General features: G+C 39.2%; 2 protein-coding genes across 6 annotated transcripts in view; one reads left to right on the top strand and one right to left on the bottom strand.

Moving 5' to 3' along the window:
* Window positions 1-16,436, bottom strand: part of MAPK14 (mitogen-activated protein kinase 14) — a 62,020-nt gene extending 45,584 nt beyond the window's left edge. Inside the window, exon 1 of one of the 2 annotated variants that reach the window (XM_031434843.2) lies at window positions 15,895-16,436. In XM_031434843.2, the coding sequence (XP_031290703.1) occupies window positions 15,895-16,010 (116 nt within the window). In that variant the 5' untranslated portion in view covers window positions 16,011-16,436. The remainder of the gene's footprint in view (window positions 1-15,894) is intronic. The other variant, XM_010994485.3, reaches the window with a different exon arrangement.
* Window positions 16,437-18,367: 1,931 nt separating this feature from the next.
* The window catches only part of SLC26A8 (solute carrier family 26 member 8), a 52,451-nt gene continuing 44,912 nt past the window's right edge, over window positions 18,368-25,906 (top strand). For all 4 annotated transcript variants that reach the window (XM_031434849.2, XM_031434846.2, XM_064476428.1 and 1 more), the window contains exons 1-2: window positions 18,368-18,653; window positions 24,245-24,431. In XM_031434849.2, coding sequence (XP_031290709.1) covers window positions 24,247-24,431 — 185 coding nt within the window. In that variant the 5' untranslated portion in view covers window positions 18,368-18,653; window positions 24,245-24,246. The remainder of the gene's footprint in view (window positions 18,654-24,244; window positions 24,432-25,906) is intronic.

The raw sequence follows: 25,906 nt of genomic DNA, 5'->3' as shown, positions 1-25,906 counted from the left end.
ATACATAAATGTTCACTGTAGCCTGTTCACAAGAACAAAACCAGAAACTGCCTTAATACCCAATACGGCAGAGTTTAAATTATGGTACATTCTCATGTACCATGTATCGCAGCCACTAACAAGAATCTCTACATACTAATATGTACATCTTATACTGTTGATGGGAAAGAGAACAAGTTTCAGAAGTAAAGAATGGTCCCATCTGTGGGGAAAAAAAAGTATACTCATCCAGGTATACACACATAAGCAGAAAAGAAATGTCTAGCATACTCAGGACTCTTAACATTTTTGCTTTTTTTATATTTTCCTATCCTGATTTTTTTTTTAAAAGTGAGTTTATATCTTTTAAAAAGTCACTAGTAAAGTCATAATCATAAGTCATCTGTGCTCTTCTGTTACCCTATAACAAACAAAAAGAGGCATGCTTTCTAACTTTAATAAAACCTCTATTAACAATTATATTTCCTTCAACTGATACTTACATGGCTATACTCAGAGTATATAAATTTGTATCCTCCATACCTAAGCCACAAGCATTTTCCATTCTACTAAACAATCATTTACAAAAATTTCATTAAATATCTGAACCACTATCTATACTCATTCTCACTGATGGACTTTAAAGCTATTCCATTCATTTACACAAATAATACAAATACTACTACAATGGACATCTTAATTCACATTGCTTCCTCCGTAATTGCATGGTTTCCTTAGAACACACTAAAAATTTTTACTTCAAAGTAGAAGTACACTCCCACCTTTTAAAACATATTTTACTTACCAAAGAGAACAAGCACGAATTGTTCAGAAAAACTGCTTTTTGCTTATTAGTTAGTAATCCTCATGGCAAAAACTGCTGAGGCAAAGAATATACGTTCCATCACTGCCCCCACCTCTTCATGTATTTAACTTGCTCCGATCTAGCCTCCTGTTTCTATCACTAATCAAAGCAGTTTTTGGAGAAGAAATTGTATATTTCATCCTAAATTGAACACTGTAATTATCAAAACAGAAATTCCTAATAATTTTTTAAAGATCACCTGATAAAACCAATTAAGGAGAAGAAACTTAACTTCATTAAACTACCTGATATTATGCCACATTATGTGAAATGTTTCATTTAATCCTTATAATAACTTTGTGAGATAGTTATATTTGCTTTCCCAAATAAGAAACTAATGGTCAGAAACCTTATTAGCAAGTCACCGAAGGGCATATAACTCGTATATAGCGGGAGGCAAACCCAGATCTGTTTAATTTCAATGCTCACTCTTCTTCCAAGATACCAACCTGGAACAACCCCAGGACAACCCCAGGATCAGCTACTGGCTTTGCCTTTATTATTGTACTTACTAGTATTACCAGTTGGGAAGATTCCTCTTAATCACATTTTAAAAATTGTAACTACAAATTAAACCTTGTTTTCATGAACAACATCATGAAATGGAATTATCTTTATGATGATCAGGTTCTCCAAACTAAAATCCAGGACACATTGCTTAATAAGTTTTTCCCCTCAATTGTAAATTCACAAAGTTATAAAATTAATTCATGTTTTATAAAAACATTGCTATGGTAAAAAAAAAATTAAAGGGAAAGATAAAATTCATTAAAAGCAGATATTATATGTCAGAATGTCATTGTCACTAATTGATGCTGAATGTGAGTCCACTGCCTAGGACACCATAATATTCACTAAATAAAATTTAGTGTTTTGTTACACATTCACACTTTCCTTCCCTCTCCCCTGTCCTGAAAAAATTTGGTATACTAGATTCTTAACACCTTAATTTTAATTTCTAAGTTTACTTATATATACCCTGTTTTACTTCACAATGTATTTAAAGTAACTGAGAACTGTATATATACAATTTGACATAAGAGTAACTGATTAGGGGGAAATAAATAAGTAAGAAATTCTGTATGGGTGAGGATAGCACACAAATGCATATCATGAGGTCCCTTCTGAACACCCGTTAGAGGTGGGTCCCAAATTTGGCTCTGAGTCCACTAAAGCCAACACAAAGAGAACATAACCAGTTAAGACATGAGTCACAGGAACCATAAAATAAAAACAAACCAGGTACTCGGAGAACTGAAGAGAGGCATAATTATTTCTGTAGTAAAACTCTTCTGTAGAAGAGTTCCTCCTGTGTATGTTTATGAAGGAGACACTGTATAATGCAGTAAAAATGTCCTAATCAACATCCTTACACAATTATAATAGTGGGTTTCAGATGGTTCTTTTCTTAGAGCATCCATCAGTGGAGACTGTTTCCTAAGGCCAAAATACAATTCATTACTAGCAAAGGCAGGAGAAGACAAAACAGCATGGTGTGCTGCTCTCTGACACTTCTCATCCAAGAGGAAATCTCACGTGTTTTTAGAAAAATAGATAATAAGCTCCATATTTCTCAGACAATCCTCCAAAGGTGGTTTCCACCAACTGAGCTTTTGGTACGTATAGAGACATAGGGGCTTTGTGTTTATGTGCCATGACTGGCACCTTGCTTGGAGAGTGCTTATGTTGCAAGGTAGAAGCAAATCAGTATGCTTTAATAGCCAGCAGACTTGGTAGGAAACAGAAGAGAGAGAACTTCTTAAGAAAGGTGAGATGCTGCCTAACGAGGTCAACTGCCCACGTCCACAGAGCATAAGAGTACAAATGACTGCACCCACCAGGATTTTCATCAAAAAAAAAAAATTAGGTTTTCTCCAATAGAATGAAGAATGAGCAAACACCTGGCAATTAGCTGAGTAATTTCTGGGGGTCGTAAATGGCTTCACAATTTCTTTTAATGGTCATAGATGACTTCTCTAATCCCTGAATGATGTTAAGGAAAAATGAACCTTTAATAATGGTTAAGAAGACAATACAATTTTACTTATTTTTGGAAATTAATGAAAATATTTTAATGTATTAAAATCAGTAGTTACACTGAATTAACAAATTCTCATTAACACATCAAACTCATTTACATATCTACTTGGAGAGAAATAATCTGCAAAAGATGAAATCTGTTTTCCATATAATTTTAAGCTTTTTTACAATTGAATTCAGGTTAATTGATAACGGTTTTCAAAATGTGCCTTCTAAATAACTAATTCAGATGACTAACTTGGAACTTTCTCTCTACCCATAATACTTAATACAAATTTCAATAAATACCATACTGGAAATATTTTTGGCATACATCTCTACCACAGAAACCTACTTTTTCTTCCTTCTAAATTCAGACAAATGTGCAAGTATCACTGTAGTTTTGATGCTATGCTCTGCACTTCCATTTTGGAAATAATGTCATGAAAATAAAGGCAAAAACTAGAACTCAAGTTTTGACTTGGGAATTTCAAAAAATATGTTTCAGAGTAGCAAGGGACTTAAAATTGACTTTAAAAACTCAATATTTGAAATATTGGCAGCTTTCTTTTGGTATCTTCACTAACTCTCAAATACCTTGCTTAAGTATCTACTTAACACTTTGATTTTTAAATCAAAATGATCTGTTTGCACAATATAGTATTTAAAAACAGAATTCAGTTTCTTACAATAACTTTCATACTGATAGAAAGAACATCAGAAGGTATTGTTACAAGTATGTGCAATATGACCAATCCTCAGTTTCAGTTTCCAAAAATTCCTCTCAAAGAGGCTTAAAACATAAATGACACATGAAAAACCTTATCAATAGTTAAGTAGTCCAGAATGGAAAAATAGGAGTCACTTAATTGAAAACTTGCCTTGCAGAACTTAAAGTTCAAGAACTTTTATGCAAATTCAATATTTTCACAAAAACCTCATTCAGATAGGAAAATGTATTTGTGATAGCATTTATTAGGGACATTAGCCATGGGGTTGGGACTCAGAAGGACAGCATATATGCTAAAACTTGTCATTCCTAGTCTGGTCCAATTCCTGCAGCAAAAGCTTCTAAGCTACTGGGACAAAAATCTTTTTCACAACTGCTTCAATTTTTACAAGGCTGATGAAAACTAACATTCAATAATGTAGAAATTTACTTGGTTTGCAATCTGAAAATCCAAAACCATCTGTGATCAAAATGCAATCAACCTTCATTTGCTGCAAGCTCCATTTGAAAAAAGAATGATTTTGTACACTTCTTCATTGAAGCTTTAAAAGCTACAGTGGTGTCAGTTAACACATTTCTTCGATTGCAAATGGAAGTATATATCTGCATCAAGAACAATGGTTTTCCCATATTGATTGCAAAAATATTATGCATGGATTATTTTATTTATCTTACAGGGGATTATTTTCTAAAGCCTTATTAGAATGTTTCCACCAGGGGTATATATCTTCTCTACTTTTATGTGTTTGAAAATTTCAATAAAAAAATGTTTCAGAATTAAATAATTTTTAACTCCCTTCAAGCAAACCTGAAATATTAAATAGACTAATCATATATTACATTCTAACTACTTAGTATTACCATCCATCAACTCTGCCTTGCTGCTACAATTAAAACTCTTTTACAGTAATAGTGTTCATAGAATTCATATCCAGAAAAGCACCCTACAAATATATGCTGTGAACATGACTATAAATGTACATAACAGGCATTAACATGTCTTCACCTGTTTTGGGTTTTGCTCAGTCTGCGACTCTCCATTTTATATGACATATATACATATACATATATTTTTTTTTTACAGTAACACATAGGATGATTAGTTATCTATTGTTAGATAATAAATTACCCCCAATTGTGGGTTAAACAAGATTTAGCATCTCATAGTTTTTGTGAGTCAGGAATTTGGGAGCAGCTTAGCTGGGTGGTTCTGGCTCATGGTCTCTCCTGAAGTTGCAGTCAAGACGCTGGCCCCAGCTAGAGTCATCTGAAGACTTGACTGAGGCTGGAAGATCCACTTCCAAGACGGCTCGCTCACTTGGTGTTGGCAGGCCTTGGTTCTTTGCAATGTGGACCTCTCCATAGGGCTGCTTCAGTTGTCCTCTCAACATAGCAGGTGGTTTCCCCTAAGGCAGTGGTTCTCAACAGAGGGCAGTTTTACCCTCCAGGGGACATCTGACAATGTCTAAGATGTTTTTGGCTATCACAATTGCGAGTGTGTGGTGAGGGTGGGGGATGCTACAAGCATCTAGTGGGTAGAGAACAAGGATACTGCTAAATATCCTTCACAACAAATAACTATCTGGCCCAAAATGCCAACAGTAGCAAGACTGAGAAAATGTCCTAGAGCAGCTGATCTCAGAGAAGGAGCAAGGCAGAGGCCACAATGTCTTTTATGATCTACTCTCAGAGGTCATACTCCATCATCCTGCCACATTCTATACTTTAGAGAAGTGAGTCACTAAGTAGAGCCTTCACTCAAGGGGAGGAGAATAAAGCTCCACCTCTTCAAAGGAGGAGTATCAAATAATTTATGGCCATATGTTACATCATTACACTTAGCAACTTCATTTTTTTCAAACGTTTAAAACATCTTGCTCACTTTTAGGAATACTAAGTAAGAACTTTTTCAGTGCCCTAGGGAAAAAAGTCACTGAATTCCATCTAACAAAGCTGCATTAACAAGGCTACCGAATAGTCTTTGTCTGCAATATTTTGATAACCTGATCTCAAAAAACTCTGTTAAGCATAAACATAAGCCATCTGATATAGAGAAAAGTAAACTAGTAGACAACAAATTTGAGTTCTGGTTTCGGTTCTGGCACTTCTTGGCCAAAGCTTCTAAGAGTCTGTTTCCAAATCAATAAAATGGGGGTGTCACTAGCCTTTTTTATCTTACAATGTTGTTCTGAGGCTCAAATAAGATAACTACGTGAAAGTACTTTACAAACTGTAAAAAGCAGGTAGTAAATGTTCCAAGTGGAAATGAGTATGCTATTATATAATAGTTTCATGATCAGCTTTCAGCATGGGATTTATCACACAGTAAATTCTCAATATATATATTTTAGGTCTCTTGTTCTCAAATTTGAGGTTGAGTGTATGTTTGAAATAACAGTAAAATATGGCAGATTATTAAAATATAACCGAGGGTCCAAATCCTTGATCATCTGTTGTCATGCTATGGATAACTAAAATATAGTTTCTACAAGTTAAAGTGCACATTTATTCAGCAATTATTAGACAGGATTTAAGAACTACTATAATCAGGAAAATAATGTAGCCCATACTTTTAAACAATGAACTGAAAAAAAGGTATTCCTTTATATATTTGTTTCCCAATGTAGACTGTGAGGGAGAGCAGAAACTATAATTTATCTGTTTATCCTCAGAATCTAGCCCTGTGCTCAGAACATAATGCAAGACTAATAAATACACACAAAAGCAGATAGTTTCTGACCTCAAGGAACTGAGAAATCTAGCTGGGGAGTCAGAATGAATAGATATGCACATAAATTACTAGACTTTTTACAAAGCAACACATTTGCTTCCTCCAATCCATTCTGAAACACTCCAGTCAGACCAATTTTAAAACATTTTTCCTTGCTACTTTACAACTCAAGAAATTATAACAGCTTTCTATTGCCTAGAAAAATGCAGTTGCCTTAATCCTACCCCAGACCTAATTCTTAACTTCTGGGGGTAGGACCCAAGCACTTGTAGGTTTAAAATCTCCCCACAAGTGATTCTGAAGCACAACCAGACTGAGAACCACAATTGGGTTCACCTTATCTGAGATATTCCTCTTGTCAGGCCAGTCCATTTATATCTAATTCTCTTAGTTTTCTCATTATCTCAAAATATTCCCTTCTTTAAAAATGTTCCAAATACTACTCATCCTTCAAAATAATCTTCAAATTCTTCTTCCTCCATAGAATATTCTAACTACTACAGCCCACAATGCCCCCACGTCTCTATATACATCAGTACCTTTACATACATAGTTCATTAGTATTTTATGTCTATTTCTTTTATACACTGGTGGGCACTGAACACTGTCTGATGGATGGCCAACAGATTTCTTTCACTATAGCAAATCCAAAACATATGAAAATATACACACATTTCCAACTTTCAAAATTATGTTGCCTTAATACCTAGAGTTATAGAAATCTCCAGGCAATTGGCTCACTCGCTGATTATAATTTCCATGACCACTGTTATTCATCAGTGCTAATGATAAGCTTCCTTCAAATATCAGCTCCACATACTTAAGACTGAAGTACACAAGGTTATAACTACATACGGTAGTTAGTGCTACGTCTCTGAGATCCTCCTCTAGAAGTGTGTAGAAAAATAATCAGGAGAAAGCATGAAACATTACATTTCAGTAGACTTGAAATCCAAAAGGTTAGACATTCTTGACGTTAGCTTTGGAAGTACAAATGTGGATGTACAGTATATCAATGAGGCCACAGTTGACATTGTATTAGAAAATGAATTCAAAAGTAACATGCACAGAAAAGTACAGTGTTTCCTTTTGGAGGTGGAAGGTTCAAGTTATCCTATCTTGTTTTTACTCAGGACCAATCAATCCAAATATATAGGATTGTATAAGCAGTTCTCAACCAGGGGTGATTTTGTCCCCAGAGGACATGTAGCAATGTCTAGAGACATTTTTGGTTGTCACAACTGCTGGCACCTAGTGGGTAGGGTAAAGGGATGCTGCTAAATATCCTATAATGCACCAGACAGTCCCCTGCCCAAAAAAAAAAAAAAAAAAAATATATATATATATATATATATATATATATCTCCACCGAAAATGTCCATAGAATAAGTAATCTGAGGTTATACTGCATTCGGGAATGTAAACACAGCTTGATAACACGTACTGTCTGCTTTCTTAAATTTGCTGTTTTTTCCCTTTTGCTTCCTTTGGCATCACTATCATTTAATTTATTGAGATTGCTAATTTCAAAACGGATCATTTGAAGCGTAAGGCATTTAGGACAATAACTGAAGAAACAGAAAATGAAACAAGCCAAACTTATAATGTCAAATGAGGAAATTATTAGAAGTACATCAGTATAAGATACCAACATCGATATTTCACTTCAATTTAATACTAAGATCATTAAGGAGTCATATTTTATTATACCAAATGAGAAAGATAACTAAGATTTTCACCAGCAGTGGGTAGCCTGGAGAAGAAAACATAAATAGAAACTACTTTTCAAAAGTCTAAGTTCGAGAAGGTTCAAGCTAGTTAAAGCCCTTGATGAAGGATTTGATGGAAGCAGGGGGAAAGAATTAGCTACTGGGGATATTAAGGATAAAGTAATTATTTCTGGGTATAAAGTTTTATCTACTACATGGATAAGGAAATATGAGAAAGAAGAGTTCAATTTACACTTGCATAAACCAGACACCTCAAACTGAGTGTCACAAGACAGACTAAGGGTATAATTATTAGGGGCACATAACTTGTAGGTGAGAAGACTGTCACAGCAGAGACACTACCCCACATGGAAGTTTAAGGCTGGTTTATGCCTGGATCCTTAACCCTCACAGTCCCTTTCTTCCCCTAAAACATAGCCTCCCTGAGCCCTCAGCAGATCAAAAGAAGTTCTGACCTCTTGTGGGCACATGCTGATGTCATCACTTTCTAGATCTGAATCAAATGGAAAGGCCTCTCTGATACAGATTTCAAATATATATCCTCCTACAAAGTGCTCTAGATGTAAAAAATGACCCGTATGTCACTAGATTCAAGAAAGAGACAGAAGAATCTAACAGACGATTTCAAGGGAAGTGCTAGAAATATATATGTAGATTTGAGATGGCAACTTAAGCTGAAAGAATGGAGAAGAGAAAAGCTACAGGGGACTTCGAAAGCAATCTCTGAGAAAGCAACATAAATATGTCCCTTCCAAACTGATATTTTCAAAAGCAGGAACCCTTCCTGCTTTTTTTGTTTTTTCAATCTTTGTAAACAAAACACCTACTACAATGCCTAGCACTGGCATTACCGAATTACGGAATTTAAGAAAACAAAGAGGGAAGTTGGTTTGGTTTGGTGTTTTTTTGTTTTTTGGTTTTTGCATAATGATGTGTAATGCCTGAACCATAAGCTTGGAAAAGCAATCAATGCATACTTGTGGGTAGACTGACAGTAAGACACACGCACTCACATACCTTCCTTCGTGTCACAGGCACAGTGACAATACCACCAAGGCCTGAGAGGAGAAGGCTCTGAGGAAAACAAGGGAATCTGTAACAACATCACTCAAAGTAACAGGAGCCAGCATGCTCAGGATCTAAAGTTACTTAGGCAGCGGGCCTAGACAAAATAAACATTTGTTCTATTACCTTTTTGTTATGTTGTCATGGGAATCTGTGTTTAGGAACACTTATTTTCTGCAACTAGATGATAGAGCAGTAAAAGGGGGGGTCACTTTCACAAAAGAGAGAAGCTTGTCTCTGAAAAGGCAGGGAATACAATCCTACAGATTTTTATAAGGTTGCTTATGTGTAGAATCATTCAATCTATAAGATTTATTCAAGTTAACAGAGAAGTCATTGGGGGCTAACAGCCAAAACATTAATCATCCAACTGCTACTAAAATTATTGTAATGGGGGAAAAGTAGAGGAATGTAAAGCACTTATGGGGTCAAACAAAACAGAAAATAAATGAGATCTTAAATGTTGAAAAGAAGGTAAAAATGACTTTTTAAAAATGACCCAATAGTAAGAAAAAACCTAGAAGCCCAAAGAAGTTAGAAAACATCCAACCTGCCAGCAGGCTAATCTTCTTTTGTCAGCAGAAGTCTACAGCTAATCTCTTTGCTCCCTTCCTTTTGGCAACAGAAACTTGAAAAGTGAAGTAAGCTTCACATGTTATTTAAAGAGCTGGAGTACCCTGAATTTCTAGGGCCCACCAAAAGTACTGGCTCTAGTACTCTAAGCCTTCTGGAATGAGTGGTGAGCATGGGTCAAGGCTGTGCAATTCATCTGACTCCCTCACCCTACCCTCAACTACAGTTAGCACCACTAATGGGTAAGGAGCAGAAATGAAAAAACAGGGACCCCAGAGTAGAGTGATCTGTGAAAACATAAGTTAGATCACATCTCTCCTCCTCATAACCCTCCATAGCCTCCTCCCTCACTCAGAGTAAAAGGCACCATTCTGACAAAAATAAGTAAGATCTTTTATAATCCCAGGACCTCTGCAGCCCTCCACCCCCTTCTCCTATTATTTGCCGCTGCTTCATTCATTTTGAGCCATACTGGTCTCTGAGCTATGCTGGAGAACAAGGCCTTTGCCTTAGGGCCTTTGCACATGCTGATACCTCAGCATGGAATATTATTCCCTCCCCATCCATGTCCAACCAGTGTTCTACATCACTTCCTTCAGGTCTTTGCTCAACTGTCACTTTATCGCTAAGTCCCTGTTTACGCTGCTTAAAAGTACAACACAGTCATCCCAGTATTCCCTCTCCTTGCCTTACTTTATTTTCCCCATAGCACTTCTCAGCTGACACACAATAAATTTTAATTATTTGTTTACTGTCTGCTTCTCCTCGTCCACCCTTAGACTACAGTTTCTTATGGGCAGAAAATTGTGTCTGTTTTGTTCATACTCCATCTCCAGCACCTAAAGAGTGATCCACACACAGAGGTGCTCAAAGTATCAATATAACACACAGAGTCCTATCCTCAAGGAGATTAGCATGAACCCATCCTCCTCTCCCTTTGTCTCCACAATCTTACACCCTATAAGACTCCAAAGTCCAGATCTACCAATTGTCTGAGGCCGAAACTTAGGGGACATTCTAGACTCCTCTCTCTTCTGTACCTCTTCCTCCCCCACATCCAGCTTAGGAGCCAAGCATATCAGAATCCAGGATCTATTTGTCAAAAATGCAGAATTTACAGACCACCGCCTACTTCTTCCCCAGAATATATTATTAAAAGTCTAAAATGCTGGGAAACTGATTAATTTTATAAATCTTTAATACATATGCACTTAATTTATGCAAGCACAATGCAAAGACAAACTACTTCTAATACCAAAAGCTTCATTTATTAAAAAAAAAAAAAGGTTTAAAGAGATTTTGTTTTTGTTTGTCCTGAAGAAATAAAGCATGAGCACCACTTCCAAGTACATGGCAGCCACGAAATGAAATTCCTAGGTTTCAAAAATCAGGGGAACCCATTTTATAATATAGTTTTTTTAAGCATTACAGTAATAATACCTCTTGGATAAGAACAAATCAGTACCAAATTTCACAGTAAAGAGCAAGAATCCAATGTATTTTCAAAGGCCTACAGAGGCAGTTATTTCCACTTATATCCTAAACTAACATAACAGAATCACATATAGTCCCAAGTTTATAAAATGTGGACTGAAGAATTTCAAATCAACAGGATTCAAAAATTCAAGAATTAACTATTTACACTGTCTGATAATTCTTTGGGAAAAAATTTAATCTGGGCAATGAGTCCATTTTTGATTTGTCAATTCTGAGGAAGAGATGTGACTTTAAGAAGTCATTACCTCTCACATTAGCTAGGCTGACACTGGTGGGATTGGTTTCATGGAGTCATAGCTCTATGCTTTCAAGTGACCCAGCAATCCCTTCCTTCACAAAAGGAGGGAAAAAGAGAGGCAAACAGCACAAGAGAAAGTGCCCCGACACAATCCAGCAGCCTACGTGTACAGGAAAGGAGAATTCTAAAATGCTGAAACCCCAGGTCCAAAGCAGCACTGACAAGTATGCCATCCCTTTAATGAATGAGTCTGGCTCCTCATGTATACAACTAGGTTAATAATACCAGCCTTCATATACCCAGTGAAAATGGAATGACAATGATTTGAATGCAGGTACATTATAAAGGGTAAAATCTCATGAAAATGTCAGTTAATACTAAAGTGAGACGGATCCAGCAGTGTATTCTTCTACCTTTGAATCCTAAGCCCCAGGGGCTCAGCATCCTCTGTACTGTTGCCCATGAAAGACAAAGTCAACACAGATCATCTTTGAGGCTGAGTTAGAGGAAAATCAAAAGCAGAGTAATCCTGAGTATCAAGAACTTAAACTGGCAGACCTGAAAAGCTAGAGGTTCAGAATATTCTTATTTTAAAATGGAAGCCAGTGGAGAAGTATCAGTGGAAAATGGGATCTGATAAAGTGTGACTTGATAGCTGACTTGACTCAAACTTTCTTAAAAGTCTCTATATATCAGTAATACAAACATTTGCCGTAGTTTTTAAATATTTATTGGTTGGCACTGATAACATGCAGCTAATCATCTTGCTTTTGGTTACAAATAAAAGCAAATGGGAAGAAAGATCAGCATGGGCCTATTATCAATACTAGAAAAACAAAGGGCACACCCCTCTCACTGATTAGGAGTCAAGAAAGTCATCTCTGCATAGTCAGTAATGACGCATTTTTATTTATTCCTGCCTGGCTCATGCTTAAAAAAAAAAAAAAACCCACACGAAAAAAAAAACCAGAAAAGAAAAGAAAAAAGAAAAGAAAAAGAAAAGAAAGAAAAAAATGATTTTAAATGGTGAATGGCCATTAATACTAAAAAAAATTTAGCATCACTTATTTTCATTATATTTATTTACATACAATCTTGTTCCACAAAGCATTTAGGAAGTTGGATTTGATTTCTTAGTAAATTTTGTCACCTTCTTACTAAAAGTCTTGTTATATGCTTTATATAACGATGATAAATAGAAACTGCACAGCACAATGCCTAGAACATAGAAAGCAACTCATAAAATGCAGTTATTATTCGCATTACGCTATAAATCGTATCAGGGAATGGACTGTCTTGCTAAGTCTTGTTTAGCACTCTATCGCAAGAAACCTCGCCTGCTATCTGGTCCACAGCAGGTATTCAATAAATACTGTTTAATCAATGATTGGATATGATTTAAGAATAATTCTCAACTCTCACCTATTTTATGGTTCCCAGAGCCCCACCTCCTGTAATCAATGGCAAGGGTCTGGAAAACTGATAACCCAGAGGAAAGGCATTTAAGTTCCTGTTTATATTTCCTTAAACTCACCACAAAGATTCTCCGCCCCTTTTGTCCCACAACCACAAAATCAATGCTTTGCAACAACGTATTCTCAAACGATTTTGCTTCATTTCCCCTCACAGACAGTGCACAAAGTTCCTTAAAATTGCAAGACTTAGTTTAGTTCCCTTTACACCTTAAAAAGGAAAGGCATATTTGCAAAACTATCAATTCCCAAATTTCTGGTCTGATTTCTTGATCTTTGATTCACAGTTGGTTATCCCACAGGTTACTACATTTTTGCTTTCCTACTATATATTCAGTACAAATTAAAATACTGAAAATCAGCTTAATATTTTTAAAATTTTGTAAGTTACACATCAAAGTGTATCACACTTCAGAACAAATTAGGAAACTGACACATTATTTCAGTAATGTTGTATTCCTTGAAATAATTTTCAGAGCTTTTTACAGAACAGACTTCAGATCCAGTTCTACAAGTCACACAAGAAATTCTGTGTCACTACTTTATAGTTACAACTCCTATCTGACCTAAAACGGTATCACCAACCTGACTGCCTAACCTTTTCCACCAGACTTGAGTCCAGATTCTGTAAATTATTTGGATTCAATTTGATTTTGTTATTTCCGGAAATTGAATCTGCTCTCAAAAAAATGAAGATGGTGAAAAATAACAGAAGTTACTGAATGGATTCTAAGAGAAATTAGAAAAAAAGTTTTTTACCACACCTGAAAACTACTACGTGAAAGAACTTCAAGTAACTACTCTGAATGAGAAAACACTTGTAAATCTAAATTCTGATATTTTCAATCCAACATGTTACATTTGTTTACTGTCAATTGTCAGATATCGGTTGTTACTTTACTCCATCGATATTAAAACAATCTCTGCCTGCATAGAAAGATACGAGAAACTTAACAGTGGTTGTCTCTGAGGAAAGGAATAGCAAGGCTGGAGACTAAGGAAAGACTTTTCACTGACTATCCTTGTATACTTTTTGAATTTTACACAATGTGAATGCATTATCTACTTTTAAAAACCTGTTTTAACAAAATCACTTCTAAGTGTCAGATACTGCTGAAGTCTATAAACCAGAAAAGTATAGTAGTAAAAAAAAACCAAAAAAAGTCATGTTCATTTTAATGGCAGTTTGCTGTAAATGTGGGTCTCCAGTGCCAGGGCAGTGTTTCACACCAGCAGCAGGAAATCTTGCAAGCAGTTCTTTTCAAGTTCACTAAGCTCCCCATAGTTGAGCTATTCTGCTGTATCACTCCATTAAAGTTTAAACATCATTGGAAATAAAAACTTAAGACTACAAAAATTAAAGTGTCAACTCAAGAATGAAAAATGGAGGTGAACTAATGAGCTATTAAAGAAGCAATGATCCAAGCACATTTTCCAAAATTAGTAAATCAACAGCACATGTACATATATGTATGGTAAAATGCTGCAAATTCCCTTGAAATATATAAACTGCCATACTATAAAAACGGGAAAAAGATGTCAAGCATAGTGCCATCAGCAACATAACTCAAGCAGCCTGAACTAGAAAATGCAACATGATCTGCTGCTGGACACAATTGCACAATCTCAATTACCCAGAAGATTCTACCAAACAGGAAATTCATGCTGGGACTTTAAGAAACACAGGAATTATATTTAAAGATTAACGCATCTAAAAGCCTGGAATTTGTGCCAGAACAAAAAAATAATATTGTAGACCTCTTCAAACAATGCAGGCACATGAATTATATGAATTAGCTTCAGATCAGGAGCTTTCAAATGACAGTAAACCTAAAATACAGTGTATAAAACTTTGGAAGTTACAGAAGTTAGTGAACTATTTCACGTCCAGAAGTTTTATGGTATCATTTAATTTAAAACACATTCACAGTGTGAATTAAAGCTGAGAGCGTCTCTTCCTTCCTTTCCTATATACTCCATATCCTTACGAAAACCACTGTGTACCTCAGCTTAAGTGTAAATTAAGTCCCCTGCAAACTCTCTAAGGGACTTTAAACACACGGTATTTCACAAGAATTACCGCAATTAAAAAATATTTACAATTCCTCCCAGCATTGTTAACTTTTTGATCTTGAGGGCGTCCAACGGATCTGAATCTCACTTGCTCCAAAGGAGAAAATTGTTTTGTCAAACAATACTTAAATGAGCAGTGGTATGTGACTAATCAGTGAGGCCGCCAGTTTCTCAAGCTGCCGTGTGTTTGCAGGCATTAACACCCACCCCCCACTCTATGAAAAGGAAATACGCTTTCAACTGAATCGGAAACACACCACTCAAACTGGCACAGTGCGCACCGAGATAAAGTCGGTATTTTAAGCCCTACGGATAGCTGCTAACTCAAGTGCGAATTCAAAAAGAACGCTTCTTAAAATGGGATTTCGACAGAGGTTTGCAAAAAAAAAAAAAAAAAAAAAAAAAAAAGTCCAGACAGAACGCCCTTCGTCCTCAGTTCTGTTTAGATGACCGCAGTCTCCCAGTCGAGCTTTGCCCTTCTGCTTCTCCCGGTAGCTCCCCGGGCTTGTCTGCGCCGAAGGCAGGCTCCGGCGCCCAGGGTGGACGCATCTCGACAGTCTTTCTGCTTCATGCCAGCAGGGAGACCCTCAAAGAGAGCCCCCCGTTCTTGCCCCCGGAGCAGCAAACCCCACCTCCCAAGAAGGGAATGCGCAGGGTGCGAGCCAGGGCCGGGCTCCAACACCATCACCCACCGCCCACCGTGGACCTGAGTCCTGCACACAGCTGACCGTCGACATGGGTGTGCAGGGTGAGGCGTGCAAAGGGTACCTGGAGTGTAGCACAGGGGTCCTAGGCGCAGGGATGCCCTACCCCAAGGAAAATTCCTGCCGCTTGGTGCATTGCTGAGCCATGGGGGCAGGCCTGGCTCTGGGGTACGAAGGACCATCCAGTCAACCGAGGCCCCAGGCCCGATGACACTCACCACACGGAGCCATAGGCGCCGGAGCCCACCGGGGACAGGTTCTGGTAACGCTCGGGCACCTCCCAGATTGTCTTGTTCAGCTCCTGCCGGTAGAACGTGGGCCTCTCCTGAGACATCTTCCAGCGGCGGCCGTAGGGCAAGGAGGTGGCCCTGCGGGGCCCCGCCTGCGCCCGCAGCCGCTCCTCAGCCCTCGTCGCCCGCCGGGCCGGGCGGGGACCCCGCGCTGGCCGCCCGCGCAGGTGCGGCTGCCGCGACCCCGATGACTCCCGCGCGCGCGGCCCCTGTCAGCCTCAGTGGCTTGGGGCGAGCCCTGCTAAGAGGAGGGACACGCTCCGGGGCTCAAGGCTGCGCCCTCCAAGCTCTTCCTGCACCCTCTCCAGACCAGGCCGACTCCGGACTGCGCGGCGGGACTACGGCTCCAGCTGCAGCGCCCGCGGAGGTTCCAGTGGTCGCAGTACCAGAGCCAGCGAACTGGAGCCTCCCGCCGTACTCTCGCGAGAATAGCTCCCGAGACTCTCCGCGAGGCGAGATTTTACCCAATATGGAACCTGCCCAGGGGAGGGGGTTGATGAAGGGAGAGGACGGGAGGAGCAATTCTCGCGAGAAGAGAGCAACAGCTGGTGACCAGAGGTAGGAACGCCCAGGGACGCTCTTCTTCAGGGCGCGAAGGCAGACCCGGGAAGAAGAGGATAAGCAGACAACACATGCCGCTTGCGCCCCACCGTGGTCGGCGGGGCGAATGACTGGCTCGCTGGTGGAAAGTGACAGTGACAAATAGGGTGTCGGGAAAAGAGCCAACAGATCTTTGAACTGTGGGTGGTCACCGGCAGCCGAGCACCTGCTCAGCGGAACCCCCAATTTCTAAGAAATGCTTTCCTAAAAAAGAGAAAATTCCCTGCCAGAAAGTCGTTGCGGTCCCATCTGCTCAAGGACATATGGCTTACTCTTTGGAATTCTGACGAAGTCTGTCCCAAAGGTAAATATTAGCCCTGCATTAAGGTTGAGGTTTTCCACCCAAACTCTACTAGTAGTTCTCAAACTTTTCTAAGCAGAAGAATCCCCCGGAGAATTTAAAAATACAGATTCCCAGAATCCACAGCGAGTTTAATTGGATAGATCCGTGTTGGGCACCAAGAATGTGCATTTTTACAACACGCCCAGGTAATTCAGATTCAGGAAAATCCCTCATATCTCCCTTTGAGAAGCGTTTTTAAAACCATTACTCTGAAGATTTGAAATTGACTCCTACGTTGAAGAGCTTCCAGCGACGAGGATTTTAAGCATTTAAGTCATGCCTCTTGGAGTAAGGACAGTGCAGGCAGTGGTCTTCTGGCAGTGTCACATTGGGCAAGTCAACTGACCTTTCTTAGATCTTAGTTCCAGTTAATGCAAAAGAGGATTCCTGCCCTACATCCCACCTGAAAGCTGAACAAGATAATAAATATGAATGCGCAATGTATTATAACCCATACGTTCCTCCCCCCTCCACTCTTAACCTATTCCTGTGCTAAAGTTTGTTACAATAAGGAGAAGAATTTGATCCTATCTCATTCTTACTCATTTCTTTTAGAAATAGCTAAGTTCAAGCCAGGACACTTCTCGTTACTATCCGTAATTATTTTCTTTTGTGTTATGCAGCCCTTGGAGCACTCAAACTTTGCCTGTCTTGGTCCAGCATCTAGCATAGTGCCTTAAATATGAAAGGTACCCCATAAATATTTGTTGAACAAATTATGAACAATGACCACGATCTCAGTTTAGGAGGTGGTGCCAGATCCTCAGTTCTCCTCAAGGATAATTAAAGCCCCAAACCAGGGCCATGGGTGATTCGTGGAATGCTTTCTTTGGATTCAATGTGGCTTAGCGTGGATTCTCTTGCCTATGAAGACATGTTGCTTGAAAATGTTCTAAGCCAACCTGCAGATTTAGGAGCTTTCTAGAAGTAATGGAGGTTGAAGGAGGAAGTGAGACCAAAAATACAACTCATTTTGCACAAATGAGGGGTGGAATGGGGAATCAAAGTGATGAGTCAATGGAAACAAGGACGGAAACTTGGAAATAAGAATTCTAAGAAATTCATATATTTATCCAACAAATTGGGATGATGAAGTGAGAGTGACCAAGGGGATAAAGATGAAGTAAGCAATAATTCACTCACTCATTCAACAAATATGTATTGAATGCCTACTAGGCACTTCTGATGGAAAGGTGATTAAAAAGCAGACAGTTGCTGCCTACCTGGAGCTTACATTAACAGAGGGGCAATCATTCAATTATTCAACGCAAATTTATTGAGCACTTACTATATATACCACATTACTCTAGGCACTCATGGTACAGCAGTTAATAAAAGAGATAAAAATCCCTGCCCTTGTGGAGATGAGACAAATTTTAAAAAGGAATAGGTAAAGTGAATAATATATTAGACGTTAATACAGTAATCAAGCGAGTGGAAAATTGCAACTGGGCCAAGTAGGTCTACAAGGCATAGTGAGACAGTGACAGGAATTGAGCTTCAGAAGGAGGTTAAAGGGTGTTGGCGGGGAGAGGGCCAGAGAGGAGATCTCGCTGGGAGAATGCCCTTCAGTGGGAGGAGCCAGGCTTGTGGGGTTGAGAGCTAGGGGCTCCTTCAGCTTCCAGTTTCCTACGCACCGTCTGTCCCAAAGGGGTCGTCGGGAGTATGTGAAGTGCGGGGCGCGAGGCTGGCCTCGAGTAGGCCGTCAACCGAGAGTGGTCAAGTGGAGGGCTGGGCGACACAGGTAGGGGGCTTCCACGCCCAGGGACCCCTCTCCCCGCTCTTGTCCCCCGCCCGCCCGCCGGAACGCCCGCGGGTTCGGCCGCAACGGCTCGGAACCGCCGGCGTCCGCGTCCACAGCGCCGCCAGCCCGGCCGGAGCTGCGTCCGACTCCAACGGCTGCCCTCCCGCCCCAGCCCAGGAGCCAGGTGAACCCGGGAACCAGGGGAGCCGCTGCCGTCAGCCCCAGGTGACGAGCGGCGAGGCCGCGGCGGGCCCCGGCTCCGGCGTCGGATGCGAGGAACCAGTCCCTCGTTACCCTTGGGAGTCCCCAGGCGGAGGCTGCGGCCGTCACCGCAGGGCCAGGATCGTTGTGGGCGCTCAGTATGTGTTTGTGGAATGAATGAATGACGGTCGTCCCTGGGAGCTTCCCTCTCAGAGGTGTGGTCTCTACTTTTGAAATGCCGCGTGGAATGGCAATGACAAGAGATTGTGTGTACGTTTGGCAAGCTGAATCCTTCCACACTCTTCCTGTGGGTTGTTGGGAGCCCAGAGCTGGTCTGCTGCCCAAGCCTCACCTGACCACCCCATCCATCTCCTCCTGAGGCCCGACTGCCCAGACGCGCCTCTTCTTTTCAGACATCACTGCTTTTGTTCTTTCAGTTCCTTGTGACGCAGCCTCTTCTCCCACCTCTCTTGGCCCCTTTCTTTTCCTATCAAGTCCTGTTTATCCATGTCCCCCGTGAAGCCACCTTCAACATCCCCACCCCAATAATGAGTTTCTCTCCAAGACGGCTCATTGGTAATACTCTTACCAGGTCGCATTAAAGGTAGTTGTCTGTGTGTCTCCTTGAGGGCTGTCCTCTGATTATTCATCCCCAGCCACCAGACAGAGTGACTGAAAGTTACTGAAAGCAATGCGCTTTTGCAGTGCCTTTTCTTTTTCCACATACATTCACCACAAAAACATAGGTAGTAAGGGGCAAAGGGTTGTTGCTTCTGATGGAATTAAAAATATCTATTCTGAAATTTTGGAAGTGAATTTTACCTTCCCATGATTATCATGATTATAGAGAACATATGAAAGACATATGAGGGGAAAGAGAGTCTTGAAACTAAGGTTCAGGATTTCACATCTATTGGGTTAGTAGTCATAAAATTGGGTTGTATTTAAATTTTTTATTCTATGCTTTTTAAATACTTTCAAAACATGATGTAAATGAATCAGTGGATGACTGGATAAATAGGGGTAGTATGGGGGATGAAGGAGCTGGGTCAAAAGTGCCCATATTAACAGTGCCCCCTAAGTTAGATCTGAAAGACTGACTCAACAAAGATAATTGGCTACATTTACAGTGGTCCAAATGCTTCACTGTGTATCAGAATCACCTGGAGGGCTTCTTAAACCAGACTACTGGCCCATCCTCAGAGTTTCTGATTAATTATGTCTTATTAATGGGGCATGAGTATTTGCATTTCTAACAAATTCCTTCATTATGCTGATGCTGTTTGTACAAGGACCAGATGTGGGCTCCAGAGATTAATTTTTATTAGTAAGTAGTGAATCCAGATGCCCCAAATTATATCACACTTGTAGAATAAGAAAATGAAACTTTAAGTTCTTCAGGCCATGGCCCACCCACCTAAATATTTTGTCTCATGGCAAGAAACATCAGGGAATTTGTAGGAGCTAGTAACAGATTCCCGCTTGGGTTGTATGTCAGCTGAAAGGTCATTATCCCATCAGTGTAGTTTGGATTACTTTTTTGGGAAATGCACCATCTTCTCCACGTTAAAGTACATCTACCGTAGCTTGTCAGTAGCAGCTTCTGATCATCATACCTTATAGAAAAGTGTCCTGCTAGTGCGTGAAAACGAATGACTGGGGTTTCTGAGAAGTCAAGAAAGACATAATGGAGCTAGAGAAATTCCAGAGATGACTACTAAAAACAAACCAAAACAATAATGAAATCATGTTTTTCCTTGCTGCCTTTAGCCAGTCATATGATGAACTCTTTGAAGGCAGCTTTCCACCTGCCCATCCTAGCCATCCTCACTGTGGTACCATGAGTTATGACTTGATTGCCTCTACCCTAGACAACCATAATAGCAATGGGCTCCAGTTGATCATTTTGCCTCAGTCTCTCCCATCTCCAGCACTGTCCAAAAGTACTTTCTGTGACAATGCCAGTGTTTTATACCTGCCCTGCCCAGTATGGTAGCCCCTGCCACACGTGGCTGTTGAGCACTTGAAATGTAGCTAATGTGACTAAGGAACTGAATTTTTCATTTTATTTTAATTTAGTTAAATTTAAATAGCCACCGGTAGCCAGTGGCTACCATACTGGACAGCACAGCTCAAGACCATACCACTGACATGTATTATCTTGCCACAGCACATCTCTATGCATATTACTACTCCTTGAACATTTTAAATAGTTTAAAAAAATCCACGTTCAACCCAACATTCAAGACCCTCCGGGAGTAGGCTTCAACCTACTTTTTGGGCTTGACACAGGCTTTACTCAGACCTATTAATTACTTGCCTTATATTATCTCTGTAATGTTATCCTGTTCTCTTCCTGAATATCTTTTATTTAAACCTTTTAACTCTTTAAAAATTTTTAATTATTTATTTCGTTAGGATTTTTTAGGGGGGAGGTAATTAGGTTATTTAACATTTTTTTATAGAGGTACTGGGGATTGAACCCAGGACCTCATGTATGTTAAGCATGCAGTGTACCACTGAGCTATACTCTTCCCCCTAATACTGAATATCTTATTCTCCTCCCTGCCCCTAGTTTAGCCAGAGGAGAGTTCAGATTATATCTCTCCCAGGAGGCCATCCTCATCCCTCTAGGTTGGGACTATTATTCCCGTTCTATAGGAGATCCCATGGCATTAGGATGTGGCATCTATTTTGGAATCAGAAAGACCAGGTTCAGATTCTGGCTCTGCCTTTTATTGTATGACTCTGAGGAACTCAACGCACCAGTAAAATGAGTATAATCATTATTGGGAAAATAATACCTATCTCTTGAGATGATGTGTGTGAAGAAGCTGGCATATGGCAGGCCAGTAATACATGTTAATTCCTGTCTTTCCCACCTCTAAACTCTTACAGCACCATATTTTGGTATTTTTATTCTACTAAATTGTAGAGTCTTTGTTCTTTTGTATCCTCAGAGCATCTAGAATTCAGCAAAAGTTTGTGGAACACTAAATTAATTGACCACAGATGAAATAGCATTCTTCAGTCAGAAGTGAATGAAGGCCAAGAGTGCATATGGTAGAAATTTGTAAAATTGTGAAAATAAAAGCAGACAGACTTATCAAATTCTAGTCTAAGAGATGGTGGCCACCTCTTGAAATTTAAATGATGCAGACTGAAGATAATAAAATGAAATGCTTCTTTCGAAACGCAAACAGATGAGATACAATACCTCCAAAGGGTGTGACAACAGGAAATATAAAATGCTTTAGCTTTGAAAAAGAGTTAGAGAAATTCTTGGAGCATAAACTATAATTTGTGATGGAAGAAAATGAGGATATTTTGTGTCCTCAACAACAAGGCTCTTGGGACAGAGGTCACACACTAGTGGTTCACAAGTTGAATCTGGCCTGCAGAGATGTTTTGTTAGACGTGTACTGTGTTTTTAAAAATATGTAATGTAACTGACAACATTTAAAAGTCAGAAGATTGCACATAAAAATCTAGAATTTTGGCTTCTCTTGGAAAAGATCAGATCTGGCCACGCTGGGCCCTGCAAGACCCATGGCAATAATTGCTGCAGCTGAGCAGCTGCAGCTGCCTTTCCCAGTCCCGCTGTTCCCACCATGCCGTGATGTTCATAGGTTGCCTGCTTCATGCCATCCCTCCTTTAGTGCCACTTTCAGAAACAGAATGCTGGATTCTAGACCTCAGATCTAACCCAGGATGGCATCTTTTATAATTGGAATATAATAAGCAGGTTAATTAGGCTCTTTCAGTCGCCAGAAACATATACTCTAGTAATGGAAGTTTATTGTAAGATTACAGAGGAAAAGTAAGGCAGTCTGGATCAGTATTCCTATGAGTTGGGGAAAGAAAGCAAAAAATATTACTTATGTTTTAGTGTACAGTTCTACCTGTGGTTTTTTTTTTTTCTGTAAAAGACACAAAGTACTATTTCTCTTCAGTAATACACTGCAAAATACCTCTTCCATCCTGTTCTATATTCCCCAACTACATTCTCACTTCTTTATTGAATTTGTGATCGTTAGTTCTTAAGTGTTATATAGCACATTTCTGCTACCCAATGCTTTGAGGATAAAAATACATTATATAACAATGGCCCAGTTACCTAACTTTTCTGAAGCCTCAGTCATATCGCCTGATGGGATAATAGTGGTACTAGAATTGCTGTCGGAATTAAATGAAATAACTCATGAAAAATACCCAGTGCAATGCTTAGTATACAGTAAGCGCTCTATAAATGTTAGTGGTGAAATGATGCTTGCTGCTTCTGATACATTATAATTCTGAAGGAAAACAATGTTGCTGATACATTTAACTTGTTTGCAACCTCACCTATTTGTGAAAGAACTATTTGTGTCATCTACAGAATTTGAATGTTTACCTGTATATGTACTGCATACACTTTTTCACATTTATGTGGAAGAATATTAGCGTTCATGCCTTTTTATTATCCAAAAACACAGATGATCAAAAGTGGTTATACTTTCTCCAGAGATGGATAAATCTCCATTCTCATTAACTCCTCCTTCTCAGTCTCTTTAAGAGCAGGATGATACAACAGATTTTTAAAGCTTGATGTGACCCTTAGAGGTAATATGGTCAAACCATGTCATTTTATGGACAAGGAAAGTGAAACTCAGTTCCTAAGAAATTTGCCCCCAGTCATACAGCTAGTTAGAGAAATAGCCAGAGCTGGAGCCACAGTCTCCTGATATCCTGTGCAGTGCTTTTTCTGCTGCATCATGATGCCACTAACTAGATACCTGACCATCATTTAAGAGATATTGAAGGCCTGCTAAGTGTCAGGCATTATTTTGGGTGGTGAGGACATAGCTGTGAACAAAGTCTTTCCCCTTGGACTTAAATTTTAGTGTGTGAAACAGACAATGAACAAATAGACAAATACTGGCAAGTGCTATAAAGAAAAGGAAAGGGTGAAAGGATAATGATGGAAGCTATTTTAGATAGAGAAGTTAGAAGACGCTGTGTTGACCCCTTAACCCTTAGCATTTTCAGTGAAAATTGGTGGTTATACTTTTACCCCTTAATCCTTCCCTGCAACATAGCAACATAATTGAGTATAAAGAAAACTAGGCTTCCTAGCCAGACGCTTGGGTTCTAGTCCCAACTCTAATGATTCAACAGCCAAGGCTTTTTAAACTTGTGGGCTTTAGTTTCTCCACTTGTAACATGAGAATAGTATATACTTTGCTTTCTTTTATAAGGTTGTTTCAAGTGTAAAATTATACAATAAATGAGAAAGCTTTATAAAACTGCAATGTGTTATGCAAATGTAAGATACCATTATATGGAAATTTTATTTCCATAAAAATGTGCCAAGGATCTAGATTTTACTTAAATTCTTTCTATTCATCCAGGAATGATGCAACCAGAGAGAAGCTTCCAGGGTTTTGGCTCTAGATTTAGGCAGAATTCTTTCCCATATGATGTGAAGCGAGATGTGTACAATGAGGAGAACTTCCAGCAGGAGCACAGAAGGAAGACTGCTTCCTCTGGAAACGTGGACATTGACATCACCACCTTCAGTCACCATGTCCAGTGCAGGTGCGTATGTGCCATCATTCAGCTGTCACCAGGCTGGCAGCCCCCAAACTCTACTTGATGCTTTTAGTGCCTACTCCTGTCTTCCGCTTTTGAATTCCTGTCATCAGAACCCTTAGCTTATTGTGTAATTTCCCTTCAGATTTTTTGTGTGTGTGTGGTTTGTCTTGCAGCATCTTCTTGATTGTAAACTTCTTGGGCATAAAGACCTTAGATGTCCCCCCACAATGATACTTAGTTAATACATTGTTTGATTAACCAACATTATGGTCTTCTAACGACACCAACAAAAAGCAACCGTGGTGGACTATTTAAAGATAGCAGAATGACCATGCAGGTCCTGCAGTACAGGGGCTGTAACTTGTTTTTGTGCTGTGAACCTTTTAGCAGTCTGATAAAGCTTCTGAACCTCTTTTCAGAACATTTTTTATTGTGGTAAAATATATGTAACATAAAATCAGCCATTTTAACCATTTTTAGAGTGTACAAATCAGTAGCATTAATGACATTTATGATGTTGTGCAACCATTACCACTATCTGTTTCTAAAACGTTTTCATCACCCCAAACAGTAACTCTGTACCCATTAAGCAATAATGCCCCATTTCCCCCTCTCCCAGCCCCTGGTTACCTCTCTTCTACTTCTATCTCTATGAATTGCCTATTCTAGAGATTTCATATAAGTGGAATCATACAATATTTGTCTTTTATGTCTGGCTTATTTTACCTCGCATAATGTTTTCAAAGTTCACCCATGTTGTAGCATGGGTCAGTACTTCATTTCATTTTATGGCTGATGATACTCCATTGTATGGATATACCACGTTTTGTTGTCTGTTCATCTCTTGATGGACACTTGGGTTGTTTCCATTTTTTGGCTGTTGTAAATAATACTGCCATGAATTTTGGCATAGGAGTATCTGAGTTCTTTTAGGTATACACCTGAGAGTGGAATTGTTGGATCATACTGTAATTCTGTATTTAACTTTTTGAGCAACTGCCAAAATTTTCATAGAAGTTGCACCTTTGTGCATTCACATCAGCAGTGTACAAGTGTTCCAATTTATCCATATCCTCTCCAACATTTGTCATTATCCATTTTTTGGATTATAGCCATACTATTAGGTGTAAAATGGTGTTGCATTGTAGGTTGATTTTTGTTCTTTTTGTGTGTGTGTGTGTTTCCCTAATAACTAAATTTTTTTGATTTGTTTTGAACATTTATCTTCTTATTGCAGCATTTTTTTTTACAGGCCAGGCACTGTATTTAACCACTCTTTTTTTCCCCTGCTCTCAATTGTCTGTTTATATGTGAACACTTCATTGATGACAATGTTCTCTAAACACATACTTGTATTAAAGATGATGAGCATCTTTTCATGTGCTTATTGTTCACTTGTATATCTTTTTTGGAGAGATATCTACTTCCTTTGCCCTTTTAAAAACTAGGTTGTTTGGCTTTTTGTTGTTGAGTTATAG

Source organism: Camelus dromedarius, chromosome 19 (genome assembly GCF_036321535.1).
Source record: "Camelus dromedarius isolate mCamDro1 chromosome 19, mCamDro1.pat, whole genome shotgun sequence".
In the NCBI taxonomy this organism is placed as follows: domain Eukaryota; kingdom Metazoa; phylum Chordata; class Mammalia; order Artiodactyla; family Camelidae; genus Camelus; species Camelus dromedarius.
The sequence above is the reverse complement of the archived record's forward strand: the minus strand, read 5'-3'. Positions and strand labels throughout refer to the sequence as shown.